Source organism: Merops nubicus, unplaced genomic scaffold (genome assembly GCF_000691845.1).
Source record: "Merops nubicus isolate BGI_N331 unplaced genomic scaffold, ASM69184v1 scaffold17261, whole genome shotgun sequence".
In the NCBI taxonomy this organism is placed as follows: Eukaryota; Metazoa; Chordata; class Aves; order Coraciiformes; family Meropidae; genus Merops; species Merops nubicus.
Window position 1 is genome coordinate 20,975 of NW_008587768.1, and position 18,680 is coordinate 39,654.

The 18,680-nt window shown below is 37.1% G+C and overlaps 1 protein-coding gene across 1 annotated transcript in view; it reads left to right on the top strand.

The window, feature by feature from the left end:
- The first annotated feature begins 989 nt into the window (after positions 1-989).
- MARK1 (MAP/microtubule affinity-regulating kinase 1) overlaps positions 990-18,680 on the top strand; it is a 36,079-nt gene continuing 18,388 nt past the window's right edge. Inside the window, exons 1-8 of the mRNA XM_008949060.1 lie at positions 990-1,187; positions 1,919-1,972; positions 9,713-9,761; positions 10,894-10,959; positions 11,969-12,039; positions 13,008-13,064; positions 16,715-16,951; positions 17,041-17,160. Coding sequence (XP_008947308.1) covers positions 9,734-9,761; positions 10,894-10,959; positions 11,969-12,039; positions 13,008-13,064; positions 16,715-16,951; positions 17,041-17,160 — 579 coding nt within the window. The 5' untranslated portion in view covers positions 990-1,187; positions 1,919-1,972; positions 9,713-9,733. The remainder of the gene's footprint in view (positions 1,188-1,918; positions 1,973-9,712; positions 9,762-10,893; positions 10,960-11,968; positions 12,040-13,007; positions 13,065-16,714; positions 16,952-17,040; positions 17,161-18,680) is intronic.

The following is an 18,680-nucleotide window of genomic DNA, read 5'->3' on the forward strand; positions in this document are numbered from 1 at the left end:
GCGGGCTGGGCATAAGCATGCATTTCTGTTACAAAATCTAAAAACTGATCTGAAAGACACTGTTTCTGCCTACAGGGCCTTGAAATTTCTAACTTAAAAGACTAAAGGCTGAATTTTACCTGTTAAACATTTGTACCCATCTGTCACTAATGTTAAATGTTTCAGTATTTCAAATGATTTCTAACACCCCTTCAACATCTTCCGTTCCTTTGGTTTCTCCTTGGAACATTTCCAAGCCCCCTCTGTGTCTTGCCCCTTATATACTTTGGAGGTAAAGAGTACTGAAGCACTGCAGATTTCAGTGACTAACATTTAATGTTGGATGATGTGTTGGCTTGCATTAAAAATAACATCCTGAAGATCTTCAGACTTTTTTGGATTTCAAATATATTAATGAGATATCATGGTGTTTTTTTTTTAAGAATAGATTATTATTCTTAAACAAATAGATTGTTCATTACTTGAATGAGAACTTCTGCACTTAAAAAAGATGCAAACAGGTTTGGGCATCAAAGCTGGCTTGAAAAAATGTTCTTCTCATAATATTACTTGAGTGAAGAAAAAAATTATTGCATGAAACCTTATTTCCAAATATGCCCAAGTACAAATATTTTTGTACAGTGTATTTTAAAAAGAAACTTGCCTAACCATCACTAGATTTATTATTTGTAACATAGTGGTGTAGTGTGTAGTTTGACATAATTCCATATTTAAAAAAGTGGGTAATGGTTTGTTGATTAATGCCTAGGTGTCTCTAGTTTTGCTTTTGGAGCTGGGAAATCTTTCTGCAAACTCTTTTCTTGAGACATGCCTCAAATTCTTCCCAAAGTCAGCATGTTCTGCTTAGGCTACCATCCAAAGTTATTAGTTATAGCCTAAAATAAGTAACTTCCCTCTACACCTTTTTATGCTTTTAGTCTCTTCTGCTGCAGCTGTCTAAAACCCAAGCAGCTAAATTCCCAACTATGTTGTCTGCCTTGCAGCATACCTCTGTGGACGGGTACACTGAACCACACGTCCAGCCTATCAAGTCGAGTAGCAGACAAAACATCCCCCGATGCAGAAACTCCATCACATCTACCAATGAAGAGCATCCTCACATTGGAAATTATCGCTTGCTGAAAACAATAGGAAAAGGAAATTTTGCCAAAGTGAAGCTGGCAAGGCATGTGCTTACTGGAAGAGAGGTAAGCCTTTAAAAACATAAAAAAGTAAAAAAAAAAGGCAGTCTGTGTTTTCTGTTCTCTTCAGCTATCTTTCAGATAAGTATTTCTGCTACTCTTTTACCTTTTTCTTTCGAATAGAAAAGCTCATTTTTTGTCATCATAAAGGCAGATGCAAAGAGGCTGTTTCAGGATATAGGAAAAGTTGCCCTTGGTGCCCAAGTTTTTCCTTCCTCTAACCACTCACTGCTTTTTTTAAAAATTCAACTTCTTGGTGAAGAGATCGAAACATTAGCTGTGGATCAAAGGGTATTTTGGGACTGGGGTGATGTGTGTCTGTTAATTTCCAAACATTTCCAAAACCAGAAAAAGAATCTATTGATAGATAGGTTACCAATATCAATGAAATCTGTAGATAGATCCTTGATATTGAAACTATTGATGGATAGATCTTGTGTTGGAGAGCCTGGTTTTCCAGTGGACAGCATAACATTGTTCTGTCCAAACACTGACAGAAGTGTAAAATTGATTCCTTGGTGGTACCATCTGGTGGCAAAGTTCTGAGCTCCTGCTGGTAGATCCTAATAGGTGAGAGATTTTGCTTGCTGAAATGCATAAAAGCAGACATGTACATGTCTTAGGCAGTATCTGTGCTTTTGCTCACAGAGGTGTGATATATTTTTGCTCATACATTTTTCTGTGTTTAATAATCCATAGTGGTTTGTTGTTTTGTTTTGTTTTTTTTTTTTCCCAAGGTTGCTGTGAAAATAATAGATAAAACTCAGCTAAATCCCACTAGTCTGCAAAAGGTAAGAATATCCCATAACATCTGAAATTCTAGAAACAGTTGAACTGTGATCTTTTATTTACTTGACAAAAGTGTTTGGTCCCTTTATCTCGCTAAACAAACATCCTTGTGTGTCTGTGACCTTGGGAGACAGCAGTGTCCTACTGTCGTTGCTGTGATGTACATTAGCAATTTGTCTGAGGGCAGTTACTCTCTGTGGTTCCTATCTCAACACTGCTACTTTTCTCTTTCTTCCTCCTCCAGTTTTACTCTTTCCTGACAATAACATTTGTATCTAATTAGGCACACAAGTAGTTTGTCTACATACTAAGTCAAGATGGAATTCTGTAAAGGATTGTAATTTTCTTAGATTTTTCTTTAGGTTACTAGTTTTGTGGACTTATAAGAGTGCCAGTTTTTGTGGGTTTAATGTGGTTTCTTCTATCTTTGTTTTTATATTCTCTCAGATTAAGGAAAATATTTGTTAAACTCAAGGGACCTTTAGCAATTACTTTTTGTGTATATAATCAATAAAATGACTGAATGTCATCTGAACATTCTTGTCTGTACATGCCTGTAGACAGAAATTCCAAAGTCCTTCTTAACTGTTGTGATAAGTGTTTTAACAAAACCCTGGGGTTGGTTTTTTTTGGTTTGGGGTTTGTTACTCTTGAACTATGCATATGTTTGGTTTTGGCTGAAACACAGAAATGCTGTATTGTCCTACTAGAAGTTGCTTGTTATAAATATTTGGGATATCTTTTGTTTACAAATATTAGACTACTGGTGTCTGTAGCTGTAGAGTGAAAGAAAGATGGAGGGCTTGTTGCTGCTCTTCTGTAGTATTTTTTGAGTATGGGCTCTTCAGGATTTTTTTTCCTAAATTAATTTTTATCCAACCTGCTGCACAGAGTCCATGCAAAAGCTTTGCTATCCTTAAGTCCTATATCCTATATTAAGCAAATCACTTGCTAATATTTGAGCTCGTAAAGAGGGACCTGCAGAGACAGTACATGACAAAGCATATTGGGGAAATCCTATGCTCCTCATGTAGCATGTTTCCTACTTAGCTTAGAATTTACACTTGGAGGACTGGATGAGTTTGTCTCGTTGTTGAGAAATGAGAAGGTAAAGAATGTTAAAACTTTCTGGAAAACCAACCATCCAAAACTTTCTTCTGGGATAATTGCTTTAATGATAAATAAGTTGTTTCACTAAAATGATATTCAATAATAATTCAATAAAGCATTCCAAGTATAAATGAAACCTCATAGCCTACAAAAGATGCGTCCACATTGCACAAGTAGTTCTCAAAATATTAATATAATAAGACATTGCTGCTGTTACTTGTTTTTTGAGTGCGAACCTGGTAACATTTTTAGGTGCAGTTAGAAGCAACTTATAGCAAAACTAAGGCCAGAAGTTAAATTAAGTGATTTAACCACAGTTCCCTTCTGCTATAACATCTAGAAATATTTATCCTGTGCATCTACTGCTTACACTGGAAAGTGAGAATTTTTTGGTATAAAGCTTTCGTTGTAACATCTTGATTGTAATTTTCAGAAAAAAATAAATGTTGTTTTGAAGCTCTAAATGTTTTCAGCTTCCTACAATTTTCTGAGAATTGAGTGAAACTGAATATTGATTCCCTGAAAGCTTTTAGGTAATCTTAAGCACTGTTTTTGCACAGTCACTCAAGCGACTGTAGTGTTATAAAGCAAATAAGGGTTGGAAAGTGATACATCAACATGATTAGAATTACTGCTGCTGTTGGTATTTGATAGGTCATTTGTGGATTTTAAATAAAAAAATAAAAATATTCTTGTTCTGTTCTGTGAAAACAATCATCTTTGTTTTCCTTTCTGCTCTGAACTATTACATAAAGTTTGTGATTCTTTATGTACTGTATAGTGCCATCATCTTGTGAATTTTCATAATGTTGTCATCAAGGTTATACTGTACATAGAACTATTAAGTAGTCATTTTTTTCTTCAAGAGGTAGTGTTGGGAAACAGTGATAGTATACTTTTAATAGGAACAGTCACTTTTCTCACAAGCATTTATAGAGGAATACTGGAGTGCATTACTGACACAAAAATACCACTCCTGAGTTTGAACCCAGCTGAATCAGCATAGTTGCAAGGCCAGCCTCTGGAACTTCAAAGCTGGGAAATTGTACGCAGCTCAGCAGAACTTTTAGGCCTTCAGTCACTCTTGATGATTATCAATCAAACAAGCCAAACATATAGTTCTCTTAAACACAGGGTCATTGACAAAATCATCCCCTTTCCATTCACTATAATATAAAGAGTACCAAGTGCAAGTAGGTTTTGCCATAGTGCTTGCTACTGACCTAATTAAGTAAAAGGAGTTGAGGCATCATAGCTTCTCATGCACCATTCTGTTTTGTAAACACATCTTTGAGCACATACTTCAGCTGCTGGAAGTGTCCTACAGCCTGGGTCTGTAATTAGTCATGGTTATGAAAGCAAAGAAAGTGTTCAGTTTGTTCTTAGCCACTCTCCAGTGTTATTTATGCTATATAGTATGGATGGGGTATTTCACAGACAAGGTTATTTTAACTCAAATCATCAAATGCTACTACGACATGATGCAAGTAAGATGACTTTGTTAATTTTTATTTTTACATCCTTGTGCATGAAGTGTGATGGTCTTAAGTTATGGTATTTCTTGTTTCAGGACCTCTACCTTTTTAAATAAGTAAACAATGTTAAATTAAGGGCATTGCCTTTTACTTTGTTTTTGAGTTGTTCAGTCTGTATTTCCCACATTACTCAGTGAGCACCTGTTTAGAAGACAGAGCTGGCTTTCTTGTGAACTTGCTGTCTTGATAGTAGCATATTGTACTGACTTAGCTTTTTCCACTGTCGTGATTGTAGTCTGTTCCCAAGTGTGTTTGGATTACATCAGAACTAGAATTTATAACTAATAGCTGTTCTATTTTCTGCGTGTCTGCTACACTGAAAGTGTCGTGTTGTGCTGGCTTCGCTGGCGATGTTTCTGAAACAGCATTTGCTGCTCTTCTGGCAACTGCTAGTGGAGCAAAAGGTGCTTTTTTTTTCTTAATAGCTTTGATTAACAAGTGGCATTTCAATTTTTCCCTTTTTAGGGGTCAGCGGGCTGTTTTTATTCTTTAATGTGCCTAAAGGCTCAAACTTAGATTCTTTCTGTTGTTAGGCAGAACAGAAGCAAAAAAGCAGTAGATTTGGAAGAATTTCAGTATGATACATTTTGAAAGAGATGCTTTGTCTTTTTTTTCTTTTTAACATCTCTTCTCAGTAATGATTCAGAAACTAGAGAACCATTCAAGCATACCTTTCAAAGCAAGAAAAAGACTTGGTTGACTGAAGATTTTTAGTTTGATTGTAGTGACTGAAAGTAGTAAATCTTAAACGTAGATCTCGGCCTCACAGCAAGAAGTGTTCACAGTGGTGTGACAGAAGATCTTTGTCCTTTCTGCAGTCTGTGCCCTGAAAAATGAAACTGGGGAGCAGGAATTAGATTTTCGAATTTTCTTTCTTTTTCCGCAGGTATCAATTGTATGAATTGAGTATAGCACTGGCTGTTCTTTACTATAAGTGAAGCTGTTGAAGCTACAGCCCATTTGCAATAAAGAGATGCTTGTTTAAGAGCTTTTTTTGATTGGTAGCAGTTTAAGAATGAAGAGTGGCCCTATAAATGTGGGGTGGAGAAGGGGGAGAGAAGTCAAGGAGTGCTTACATCTTCTGAGAGAGCAGTACACAGCTGCTCAAGAAAATAAAGGTGTGCATAAATTCTGGAAGTTCTATTTTTTTTTGTCAGTAAAATAGATCATTGCATAATCCTGCAGCATGCCTTGTCATGAAGGGAGAACTAATCTCACTGTTCTGTCTGGATTTCTATAAAATTAACCAGCTTGGCTTTGCAGAAAATAACTAGTGTGTTGTTGCTTTAGTACATCTCTTCCTTTGCATCTAGAGATACCCTGGTTGTTATTGTGGAGTGCAGTGGCTCTAGTGTTAATGACCAGCATGCTTTTGCAAGGGGAGAGTGGTAGTGGTGGGGAGATGGATCCCCAAGTAGTGCTTCCTGGAATGCGGAGTTGGAATAATGTACTCTCATACTTGAATACTCGTAATGCTTTTATTCAAGTGTTATCCATTGTTCAGAGATCTTCTAGATTGTTTCTCTCTTGTGAGAGGAAATTGCAGAAGGGAATATTGGCGTTTCCTTCATTTGTATAAATGTGCATTTATACCCAGCCAAATGAAATCCTGAATATACACCCAGACTCTGTAGAACAGCTCATTTGCTTGGTTTTCATCCCGCTCCCCCTCTTCTGTTTTGAACATCTGTATCAAAATAAGGATCCTTGATCTTTCTTCCTAGTCTAAGTTTGAGAGACCCCTACACATCCCCTTGGACCTATGGGCCAAGAACTACACAGGATGTAATGTGGTTGTGTTTGTCTCTACACAGTCCTGCTCCATTTTTTCAGTTCTTTCAGCTTTTCAAACAATTTCTTTCTTCTTGGGCAGGAAGGTGTCTGTCACGGCAAGCAGCTTTAGCAAAGCTGCTTGCCTGAGTTACGTAGCAGTATTATGGAATACGTAAGTTACATTTGCTTAATTTGCTAGATGCCTGTACCTGAGTTACTTCAGAAAAGGGTCTGAAAACATTGGTTTCCAGGTAAACAACAGCTGGAAACTTGTCAGAAGCTGATAACAACTGTAAAACACAAACTCTCAGATCAATGTGGATCTCCCCATAAAGAAGGCAACCTTGTGTGCTATAGTTTCAGTAGTGGGCAGGCAGCTGGGTGAGGAGTTTTGCAGGGAGTATAACCATGTAAGATTTTTTTTTTAATCTTTTCTCAGATTAAGCCATTTAGTCCGCAGGGACATGAAGGTAGATTCTAAGTTCTCAACTACTCTTTCAGTTCTTACTCTGCTGTTTCTTTCTGTGCTTTCATAGCTGTAGAATGAGGCTGACCCATCCCATCTGTAAAATAAAATAGCCCCTTTCCATTCAGCTTATGCCTGACATGATTTGTGTGGATGAGCATTACCTGAGATAACTTCAGTTGCTGCTTCAGCCTGGTCCAGTTCTTGTTCTAGGCGTGCAAATGCATTTCAACCAACATTAAAAGTGCCTTTGAGTCAAAATCCCCAAACAAGAAGCCCACCTTAGAGACATTAACTGGCAAGAAAATACCCAGATTCATCTTGTGATGGCTTTAAGTTCATTTAGACTTTGCCTTAGAGTTGCTGCTTTCTTTCAAAAGGTGGAGACTGACTACTTCCTCTTGATATGCTGATGGTGACTACCAGACTGTGTACTGACTTTTGTATGAGAACATACACTTCGGTTTTCTGAAAAATGTCTATTCAACAGGATATATAATGCAAGATGTTGTAAAAATTTTCATTGGCATTGTATGGAATAAACCTAAGCCTGTACTTAGGGTCTTGGTGATGTTTTCTATTCAAAACCAAAGCAAGTAAATGTTTCTTTCATATAACAAAATAGCTGCATCAGGCTAGAGGTCAATAATGTTCTGCCTTGAGGAAAATAGAGTTTTATGTTTGTTTCTGTAGTAGGCTTTTTCCTTTGTGGAAAAAAAAAATTACATATTATGTGGAACAAATTTTCATGTCACTGTGAAATCAATTTAAAGCTTGAAAGAGTTGGTAAACTTCTAAATCCTGTGAGAATATTGAATAGAATAATGCATGTTTTCTTTTTTCTTGCAATTACTGTGTGCTTCACATTACATGTAAAATTGTGTTTAACGATCTTTTATCTAGATTTGAAATTATTTATAGAAGTCTAATATTTTAATCCTGCATATGAAGACATGCATTGATTGCTGTAACCTTTATACCAGCATTAATACTGTTAAGTTATGAAATATCTTTCCAGTCTTCTGACAAGAGTTGCAGTTTTCCATGTACCTACTTAGAAGCTCTCCTGAAGCTGTGTAATCTGTTGGTTTAGATACATTAGCTTCTGACTAATTAATATTGATATAGGGGAAACTTTTTCTTGTACAACAAATCCAAATACTCAGAAAAACAAAGTGCACAAAGAACAGCCTGGTATGCTGGTTTTTGTGGGTATATATGACTTTATGAGGAAACTATTTGCTAAGGTTAATTCTAGTGCATAGGATTACATACCCATATGTTACAGTGTGAGCACAAGCAGACTTGATCTTACTTTTCATGTTTTCTCAGAGAAATGCTATTATAGTCTCTGCTTCCTTCTGAAATTGTTTTAATAGCAATTATAAGACAAGTGGGTATTAACTAGTTTGAAATGTTTAAATAATTTAAGTACAGAACTGCAATAATACTTGATCAAAGGCTGAACCTCAGAAAGATAGTCTTAACTTCTAAAATAAATACAGAATTTAAGAAGAGTTATCACTAAGGTGTGCAAATGGTGTAAAAAAAAAAAAAAAAAACAGGGTTGTCTAAGGAAAAGAATTTAAATTTCTCTTAAGTTGTAGCCTAAGCTATCGTAAAATAGAAACTGAAGTGCTACTGTTTGAGGAGTTGCTCAGTCTCTGGCTTGCATCATTGTACTCTTTTTGCAAAGGTAGCATCTGAGCAAATGGGACTAATTTTTGAAGATGGAGGGAGAGATGTCCTCAGGCATCAGATGGGCGAGCCAGTAACAATGCTCCTCTGTGTTGAGCCATGTTGCTCTATGAGGAGGACTGTAGTGGTAAGATGTTTCTAAAATGAAAGCATTGCACTGAAGCTAGTGAGCTTTTCTTCTTCCTTTCAGCATCTTAATTCAGCCCAATACGAGACTAAAGAGCTCGCAGCACAGTGAATAGATGTGGCGATGGGGATGTGCTGTTCACTTGAAGTAAAACAGAGCAGGCTTATCACTATCAACAGCTTCAAGTATCGTATAACAGAAGTGTGTAGTCATTTGGGATTCCTTTTGTTTGCCTTCTTCCCCTGGAGCCTCTAGGTAGTCTCACTTCACCTCTTATTAAATAAGCCCATGAATTCTAGATTTTGAAGAGCAAAGACTTCTTGTTTCTGGTTTAAAAAAAAAAAATAATTAAAAATTGAACTAGTTATTCTCTTAAGTATATACAGTTTTGTCCAGTTGTTTTGAATTATGTGACTCAGAATGATAAAGCATACTTATGACTCATAAACCTTCAGTCAGGCTGTGCTGTTGGGGAGAGGGCACATTGCTGTTTGTGACCCAGTGTAAAATTTGGTGGTTGTGAGAAGTGAACTCACCTGCTTCGCCTCTGTGGAGTGGCAGGACTGTGGGGTGTCAGGATCCCTGATACCAAATTCCATTTTAACATCTTGGTGTTTGACTTCTGTGTTGTACTACACCTTGTGTTTGCACCCACAGTTATGTATGTATTCAGAGTAGTTGGCTGAGCTTGCCAGTCACCAAAGAAATCGGAGCAAAGAGGTAACAAAAACTTGTGTGACTAATCTGTTGGGTTTGGTCAGTATGAAACTTCAGGAAGGGCTATAAAAGTTGCCTGTGCCTGTTTGTATAAAGCCTAAAAATGGGTCTGGTTTTGTTATATTGTTGTTGGTGGTTATTTTTATATAATGTGTAAGATGTAGATTACATTTTCTGGAGTTCAGTACGATGTATTTAGCTATATTTTGTGGTAATGCTATTTTCTATGGCTCACATTGCTTCTTTTTGCCATCTAAAAAAGCATAATTTTCCCTAATAACCACACTCTAAGAAAATTGTCTTGCTTCCTTGACAGTTGTTTCGAGAAGTACGAATAATGAAGATACTGAATCATCCCAATATTGGTAGGAGCCCTGCATTTCTGCAAACTTTTTTTTTATTATACAGTTTACATTTTCACCCTCTCTGGCTTTATTTGAATGTACTTTACTGCTGTGTTTTCATTCATTAAACTTTTTTGAGGTAATAGGACTGTGAGCATTCAGTAAATAGTTCATTATCTCACCATCTTTATTGATTCTGCTTGAAGCAAGAATTTTGCTCTGGGGAGATAAATTGCTCAATCCAGGAAAGCCTTAACACAAATTAGGGGATGCTGAGCACTCCAGTCTGAGGGCCCCAAGCCCCCTGTTCCATTGAAATTACTCTCAAGGCCAAAAAGCATGAATTTCTTAGGTGAAAGTAGCAACACTCCGTTAGTTCAGTCTAGGAAGGACTCCCACTGACTGATATTTCCAGAATGTTAGAATTACAAAGTATGTAATTTTCCCTTTCTGCTTTAGTTCTTTCACCTACCCCACAGCTTCAGGGCCCTACTTTGTGATGACAATTCTTCTGGCTGAGGAGGGCTGGACAGTCTTGTTCCAGAGACAGTTAATGGTCCTGAATTGGCCAGAGGGCTTGTTGCATACAAGGTATGGACAAGGTGCACAAGTTCTTACATGCCAGGCACTCCCTTCTTGTCCCTTGAATTGTTTGTTGCTTTTCCAGTATTCTTAGCATCTGCTGTTTTTTGTTTTCTTCGGGGTGGTGGTGGGGAATGTTTGTTGTAAATAAGTAGTTACCATTACGTTCTGAGGAAAGTCTTTCAGACTTGACGTTTTTGGTGTCCACTTGGTTTTCAGTTGGTCAGAATCTCAAATTTCTAACTGGGAGCAGTTTACTAGCAAAACAGGGAAGGTTTGTATGAGCTTAAAGGAGTCTCTGTCAAATTAAACACTAATTTCAGCATGGACGCGTTTGTACAGTTTGCATAAACTTCTGAGAATTGTGAATTAATATGCTTCATTTTCAACTGTGATTTCAAAATTAATTTTGCTTTTTTTTTTCCTTCAAAACAATGCTAACCTAAAGGATATGTTTTCATATGGTTTAGTGTTATCAGTGGCCTTAAATTATACTCTGAAGAGTATAATTTTTTTTTTGTGCTGTGCTTTTGCTCCCTGCTGCAACCTCTCTCATTCATTTTTCTTGCAGTAAAATTATTTGAAGTCATTGAAACTGAAAAGACATTGTATTTGGTAATGGAATATGCCAGTGGGGGTAAGTGGATTCTTAATTCTGCCTTTAAGGAGAAACTGGAATATGGAAAGGCACACTATTTGCATGCCTAGGAATGATTTAAGGGGTTTATGGTTAATGGTTTATTCCAGTCTGTCCTTCACAACAATCTTAGCAGACCTTCCAGGGCAGACTTTCTTGCTTGCATCATGTGTTTTGTAAAGTAACCTATTAGGTTTGTGTTACCCTTCCGAGGTTTCTGTTGGAATATCAGGAGATAATCTGGTGCTGATTCTGGCAAAAACTTCGCTCACTTTATAACTGCTATGTTTAGGCAAGCACTGGGGCTTTACTTGACGTTGAGATTGTGTGCCCAAGCACTTGAAGAGGCACGTTTGGGGGATAGGAATAAGGAACATGGGAAAGGGGACCAGCAGGGTCATAAAGAGTGAGAGAGATGGTGGGTGTCTGCTCGAAGCTGCTTAGCATCAGAATGGGAAACGTTTAAATGTGGGAAGGGGATCCAGCACAGGGCTAGTGACCAGCTAGGACCAGCTAGTGACTAGCTGCTTATCAGACAGTGCAAAGATGAGGATCTGAAAGGCATTTGAGAAGCTTTATTAGAGAATAAGAAGGAAAAAACAGAATACAGATACTGTTAAGTGAAGCCAATAGAGATATGTGAAACGTATCTGGTACATAAGAAGTTGCCTGTTTCCCAGTGTGTCTTATGTGCAATATGAATATTTTTCATGATTAGTCAATTTTTTGTTGTTTTTCTACAGTGTGTTTTAAGTAAATTTATTATAAAACTTAAAGAAGCCTTAGTGTGAAGGGTTCCTTTTTTCTATTTCTTGGCTATTACATGTCTGAAAAATAAAATCTAATGCAAACAGTAAAAAGGAATTTTTCCTGGCTGCTTTTATTTCTTTTCCCTTCAAGAAGATGTGTGGGGGGGAACAACTTATTTTCAAGCATGATTTGATTGTACCTGACACTCAAAAATAAAACATGGGCAATAGAGCTGATGTTTTGTCCTTGTCATGCTCAGGAGAAGTGTTTGATTACCTAGTTGCACATGGAAGAATGAAAGAGAAAGAGGCTCGTGCAAAATTCAGGCAGGTATGAAATTAATATTCACTCTTTCTTTGCTTTCTGTTTATGGTGTTTTCAAATAGACATGAGCATACTTCCTTTACTTTAAAAAAATATTCATTGTTTTGATAATGTTTATTAAAGCTGGAGTGGAAAAAAGATCCCTGAAGAGAAAAATATCTGCTTCCTACATACTATCTAAAAATAGTAAGACTTTTACATTCTTTCTTAGTGGATGTTCCAACGAGCCACATTTTTTATTGTGAGTCACTTGAAGTTTTAATCCTTTTCTGAATATTTGAGAATTTAACAGATGTTCTATGTAGAGACTTTGATATGATGACATGTATTGCTGTGTCATGTCATGCTGGTTTATTATGAAGAATATCCTGTAACAGGTTTTATGTTCTTATTGCAGACACTCTCATATTTTTCTTACCCTGTTTAGTGATTATTTTGTGAAAAGCTTTAATTAGATAAAAATTGGTATTTTTCAGAATTAAGGTATATAATTAACATGTAAAGAAACTGCTTTTAACTTGCTGTTTCAGGTTTGGTTTCTGTTATACATATGTGAAAGATGTAGATGAAAACGTTGATTGAACTATTCTGTTAGGGACAAATTCTAGATACGTGCTGCAAGTATTTAGAAGATAGAATCTGAGATGGTATGTCTGGCCATTGGTTTGGGGGGTGGAATAATTTCATTCAATAATTATTGCTATTGGGTGATCTGCATTTAAACAGATGTTTCTCCTATTACCTTGAGGAATATATAAAACTTTTTTTCATAAGAAAATGAGCTGCTATTAGGGATTTTTTAGTTTTAATATTTGAGCTTTAATGTAACATACATTGATGTTTTCTAAAGCAAAAGCTTTATTAATTTCTTATTTTCTGTTGAATCATACCAGAAGCCAAAATTACTGGATTATATATGAAAACTTACACTGAGATTGAAATAAAATATTTTCCTGATCATTTTGGCGTTTCAGATTGTGTCTGCTGTGCAGTACTGTCATCAGAAATGCATAGTCCATCGTGATCTTAAGGTAGGCTGTTACTTAATTTTCATTTTGCTGGTTGACAGCATGGACTTAATTTCATTCTGGATACTTGTCTTTACCACTCTGTCTGAATGCCTCAAATGTGAATGAGGGAGCTATTGCTTGTATTTTATTCTCCGTTTTCTGAAGCATAAAAATAATGTAACTTGCCTGTTGGAACAGGGGAGAGAGAGGAATAAATGTGTGATACTTTCATTCCAGTTTTAGCTTTAAGAAAAAGACAAGCTCTCCAAAGAAGTCTTTTAAGAAGTATGTTAGGTTTTTAATTCATTTCAAATCTTGGTTTATACTGTGTTGCTTAATTTGGGCAGAAAATAAATTTAGGATAAAGAAAAATTAGTCAAAATTCCTTTTTTTGGGTGCTTTCTAGTACTCTATCTGTATAAACACACCAGACCATCTCAAAGAGTTCAGCAATTGCAGGTACAACCTTAAGTCTTCAGTCTGAAGTTGTCTTTGTGCCAAGTTTATGTATCATGGGACTTGGACACAAGATCTTCACCCACTTAAAAGTTGGCTTGTGCTCTTGCTTTGATGTCTTTGTACATTTACAAAGAAAACGCTGGTGTAGATTATTTTTTACTAGCATATCTAAATACGTGTGAAAAGCTGAGGCTGGATAATTCCTAAGGGTTTTTTTCGTGAGTATCTTTTGTCTTAATTTTCTTAAAATACACTGCAGCATGCTCTCAGCCTCTTTCTTACAAATGTGTTCCCTAACACCTGTCAGTCTGCCAGCTCCTGCATGTGCATATGGTGCTGGATAATACATCCTTTTCTGCTGAGCCTTCCCTGCCACAGGGCTGGTATCATCTAACGGTGGAGGTGCCTGGCCAACACTCTGAAGTCAGAATGCAAGGAAGAAAAGGGCTGTATCTCAATGAAATATTGATTTTAAAATATTCCTCCCAGTTTTGCATGATGAGGAGCCTGTGCATGTTTTGCCAAGCTTCCTGAAGCTTACTGTTCTTCAGCTTTCCAGAAGGTTGCACCTAGGGACCTGTTGGCTTGACAAGACACTTTCAGTTGTTGTCTCGGCCTTATACTCAGCTGGGAGTAGGGAGCCAGACATCTCCTCATGCTGGTCTGGCACTGGCTTGCTGAGCCCAGCTATATTGTTGTCTTACTCCATTAACCCCTGCAGTTATTTAGCACCCTGCATCTTGCTCTTTCTGCTGGAGCCCATTACAGCCTCCACCCCTCGCTCATTCCTTAGTGCCACAGCACACACACAGCCCTCTGCATTGCTTGCAGGACTGTCCAAAACTGCTTCACAGCATTTGCAGCAAATCCCTTTTACCATCTGTCACAAGTACTCTACTGCTGATCTCCTTCCTGTTTGAAAGGCAGGTAGGCAGGCTCCAAAATAATTCCTTTGTTTGCTTTTCTCTCTGTCTTCTCTTGGATGGAGTTATGCTAGACTCGTATGAGAAGTTCACTGTTAGGTGTGATTGAGAGCCAGTCAGCCTAGCCAATGAAAAATATATTCCCCAAAGGAAAAAGGGCTAAATGTATGGCTTTGAGGAGGTGTTCTCTCTTCATTTCTTCTTTCCAAATGTTATGTGTCATTTCTGTCTCACTTAAAACCTTTCTCATGGAGCTGCAGAGAAGGAGGAATCAACTTTAAAGTTGTCTGGATTCATATCTGCTTCTGTTTACTTTCTCCATGGTACCAGCACATGACCAGTTGACATTGTTAGGACCTGCAAGACAGAGCTCTAGCACCACTTTGGAGATTTTTTTATAAGCCTTTTTGGCTATAAAAACAGAAAGAGTAAATTCCATCAAGTGTAAGCACCTCAAAATAAATGAGGAAGATGTGTAAGAAAATGTGCAATTTTGTCTAGGCTATTCTGACAGAAGAGGAGGGGGTGGAAGGCCTGTGGGTAGTTAAACTGTCTCCTTTTAATCTTCTGTGATTATGAATAGCTTGTGTAGAAAGAGCTATAACCATTCCAACTTTGCACTTCCTGTGATGCACAAAACTTATCTTACCTATTCCATGGCTGTTAATACTTTTTGCTTTGAACTTCTAATCAACAAGAGCATTGTCTTTCTATTTGGCATATCAGAAAGGGTTCTTTGGTGTTTTTGTTTGAAGTAAGGAACCTAAAAGCATGGGGTACTTGGGTAGCAGAGTACTGTTGAACTGGGAGGACTATTGTAATCACAGAGCAGCTGCACTGACAGTGCTGTTTTCACCACAAGGAAAATGAAGTCTTTGTGCAGTGTAATGTAGAAGGCTATCAAATCTGGAAAATATCTCTGTGAGTCTGTCCTCGGGCACATCAGCTGGAACCAGCTGAGATTACAGGTTGTAAATTGGGAAAACAAAATATTTGCCAGGATAGACTTAGCTTATAAAAATGGGCTGTATTTTACTCCTGATAATGGCTAAATTCTGTTGAGCAACTATTGGCTTGATCTACTGGTAGTTAATTGTCTCCTGTTCATTGAGTGCAAGTGAATTTATTGAAAATAAAACCAACAAACAAACCCACACAAAGTCACGTTAAGCTTTTTACTTAAAGCAACTAACAAATTGATTGCTGCTTCTTTGATCCTGAACTAAGACATGTTTTGTTTTTTTTCTGGTCTCAGTTCTGAGTATAACATCCGATGAGAAATATCTGTTTGTGTTGTAAAACTGATGTTTAGTAATTAGGTGAATCCTCTGCTCAGTGCAACATCTGTCCTGCTGAAAAAGGAGGATTCCTGCACTGCTCAGCGCTGCTTCTGCATTCCTGATAGGCAAATGAGGAGCTGGGACCCAGTTAGATGAGTAAACACTGCCCAGTTCTGCTGCACTTCTTGCCCAGCATTTTGAGAAATGCACTTCATTTTTTCCAGTAATGTATTAGTAGATCCCAAACCTTGTTATTTTTATCTGCTGACTAACCTGTGATAGCAAGTATAAGATACCATTTACTGACTCTCCAGGTTCTTGAATACTTGCATCTCTGTATGTGGTGCATTGCATTCACGTGATTGCTGCACAGGCATTAATATTCTTAGATGTATAATACACGCTTTTTTGCATACACAATATAGTACTTGTGTTAAACACCTTGGTATTGGCTTTGCTAAAGGAAGTCCTAATTACAATGGGGAGAGAGACTTTTTTTTTGGTACAGAATGCTAAGGTACAACACATAGCTTGAAGTGTTCCACCTTGTAAGCAGAATAGATCTTTCAAACTCTTAAATCCCTTCTAAATGGTAGATGATGTCTAGGCTTAGATTTGTGTTTCTTGGCATCAGAAGTTGGCATGAACCTGTCAGAAGCTGAAACTCCTCTTCTGAGATGTCTAGATACTTCAGTCTAAAGCTGAACTAAATTATTTCTCCCAGAAAAGAAAATCTTCGTAGTTGGTTCACTGCTTGACTTTCAAGTCTCTTTATCTGCTCTTAACAGTTATATTTTCCTTACTAAACATAGTCAGTTTTTCAATCTTTGTAATGTATTCAGGGGGATTACTTTCTGGTGTTCTGTAGGAAAGATAGAGATGTTGTAAACCATTTTAGAAAAAGAAGCCTGTTTTGTATTCATCAGTAAATAATACAACATAATATATTGATCTTATTCTGATACATAAGTTATCCTTTTCCTCTTTTTTTTTTTTTTTTTCCTCTTAGGCAGAAAACCTTCTACTTGATGCAGACATGAACATTAAAATTGCAGACTTTGGTTTTAGTAATGAATTTACTGTGGGTAATAAACTGGACACGTTTTGTGGGAGCCCACCTTACGCTGCGCCTGAGCTTTTCCAAGGAAAGAAATACGACGGTCCTGAAGTGGACGTGTGGAGCCTGGGGGTGATTTTGTACACACTAGTAAGCGGGTCGTTGCCATTTGATGGTCAGAATCTAAAGGTACAGTGACAATGGGAAAGTTTGGCTTTTACTCTCTTTAAATCTTCTGTGTCATTAGCAGGCTCACCTTTTAAAACTTTATTTTAAAGGAGCTGAGGGAGCGAGTACTGAGGGGGAAGTACCGCATTCCGTTCTATATGTCCACAGACTGTGAAAATCTACTCAAGAAGCTACTAGTACTGAATCCAATAAAACGAGGCAGCTTGGAAGTAAGTGATTTCATCTCGGGGGTTCAGCTTACAAAAGAATAAAATACAATAATGGCTTAAGACTTCTGTATTTTTCATGATAGATACATTCTTCCTGTTTTAAGGGCCCAGAAGTATTGTTAACAAAAAAAAAAAGACAAAGAAAAGATGAAATGTCCCAGAAACAGTGCAGCTTGAAAATAGAAAGTGTTAATGAGTGAAAGTCTAATCTTAATTGCAGCTGACTGAAGACTATCTTTAAGAGTATTTCAAAGTGCAGACTGCTCCCACTTGTTTCAGTTGGGTAATGGAGCTAGTTCAAAATGTGTGGGGGAAAAAAACAAGACTAAGTATCTTCTGCTTGGAGTTTTTCAGAAAAACAAAACCAGCAGCAGGCAGTGCCCATCAGCATTTTTGACTTAAGTTACCATTTCCAGCATGGCATCTTAAACAGGGCTGATAGAAGAATAACTGTGATAGAAAACTGTGGGGTTTTTGATTGCTGTAGTGCCATAACACTGATAAATATTAAGAACTCTTTAAATGACAAGCTAATACTTGCTAGTTATTTCTGTTCAGTCCTTTCTTTTTCCCCTTCGGGTAGCTCTGTTTTTGAATAGCTGGAAAATTAATATATGTAATAATACCTGCTGTGTCCCTCAGCTAAAATCTGTTTTGAGGATTTCTACTGAACTATGATTTTTTTTGTTGTTGTTGTTAGTAAATTAGATTTTTCTCTTCATGGGATGCAGAGAATATCTGTGCATAACTTTAAGGTGTATAAAAGGTTCAGTGTTTTTAAGAGGCTGTTTAGTTCAAGATTGCTGTATTTGCATTTACTTGCTGGATAACTCTAGAGCTGATATTTAACAAATATTTTGTGTAGAGTTCACTCTAAATACTGGCTCTGTTCTATTTTGCAAATTCTTTACCAGAGAGAGACTTCTTAAAATAACATCTAATTACCATAGAGATGAAAGTAGAGCAGGAGAGAAAGAGAATGGTTTTAAAAAAAAGTATTTGTATGGGTTAATCACCAGTGACTTTTGTTTCATCTTTCTATGCCTACTTGTGGAGCAGTGGATGGCATTCCAGAAAATAAATCCCATTTAAGCAGCTTTTTATTTGTAATGGCATGACTTATGCTTCCTGGCATGGATGGTACCTGTGCAAGGAAGGATGCATTTACTGAGCTCTGCATGCGTGCAGCTTATTTCAGTCTGATGCTGGTTTGTGCCTCGTTATAAATAGTTTTAACTTGAACAAAATGTATGCTAAAGAGAAAAATGAACAGTGGCTTTTAGTTTACCGATATTCATTATGTTGTATTATTTACTGTCTAGAGGACATAATCATGAGACAATAGTCCCTTGAGGATGGTAAAAGATGACTCTTTTTCCCAGTGTTGTGTTTAAGTTTTAGGAAAATACATTTTCCTTTTATTGAACTTTCCTCTGGGTTTTAGCAGTTTCTCTTCAGATCTAACTTCACCTTCATATTCTAGATACTGTAGTGCTATCCAGTTCTTCTAAAATTCCTGC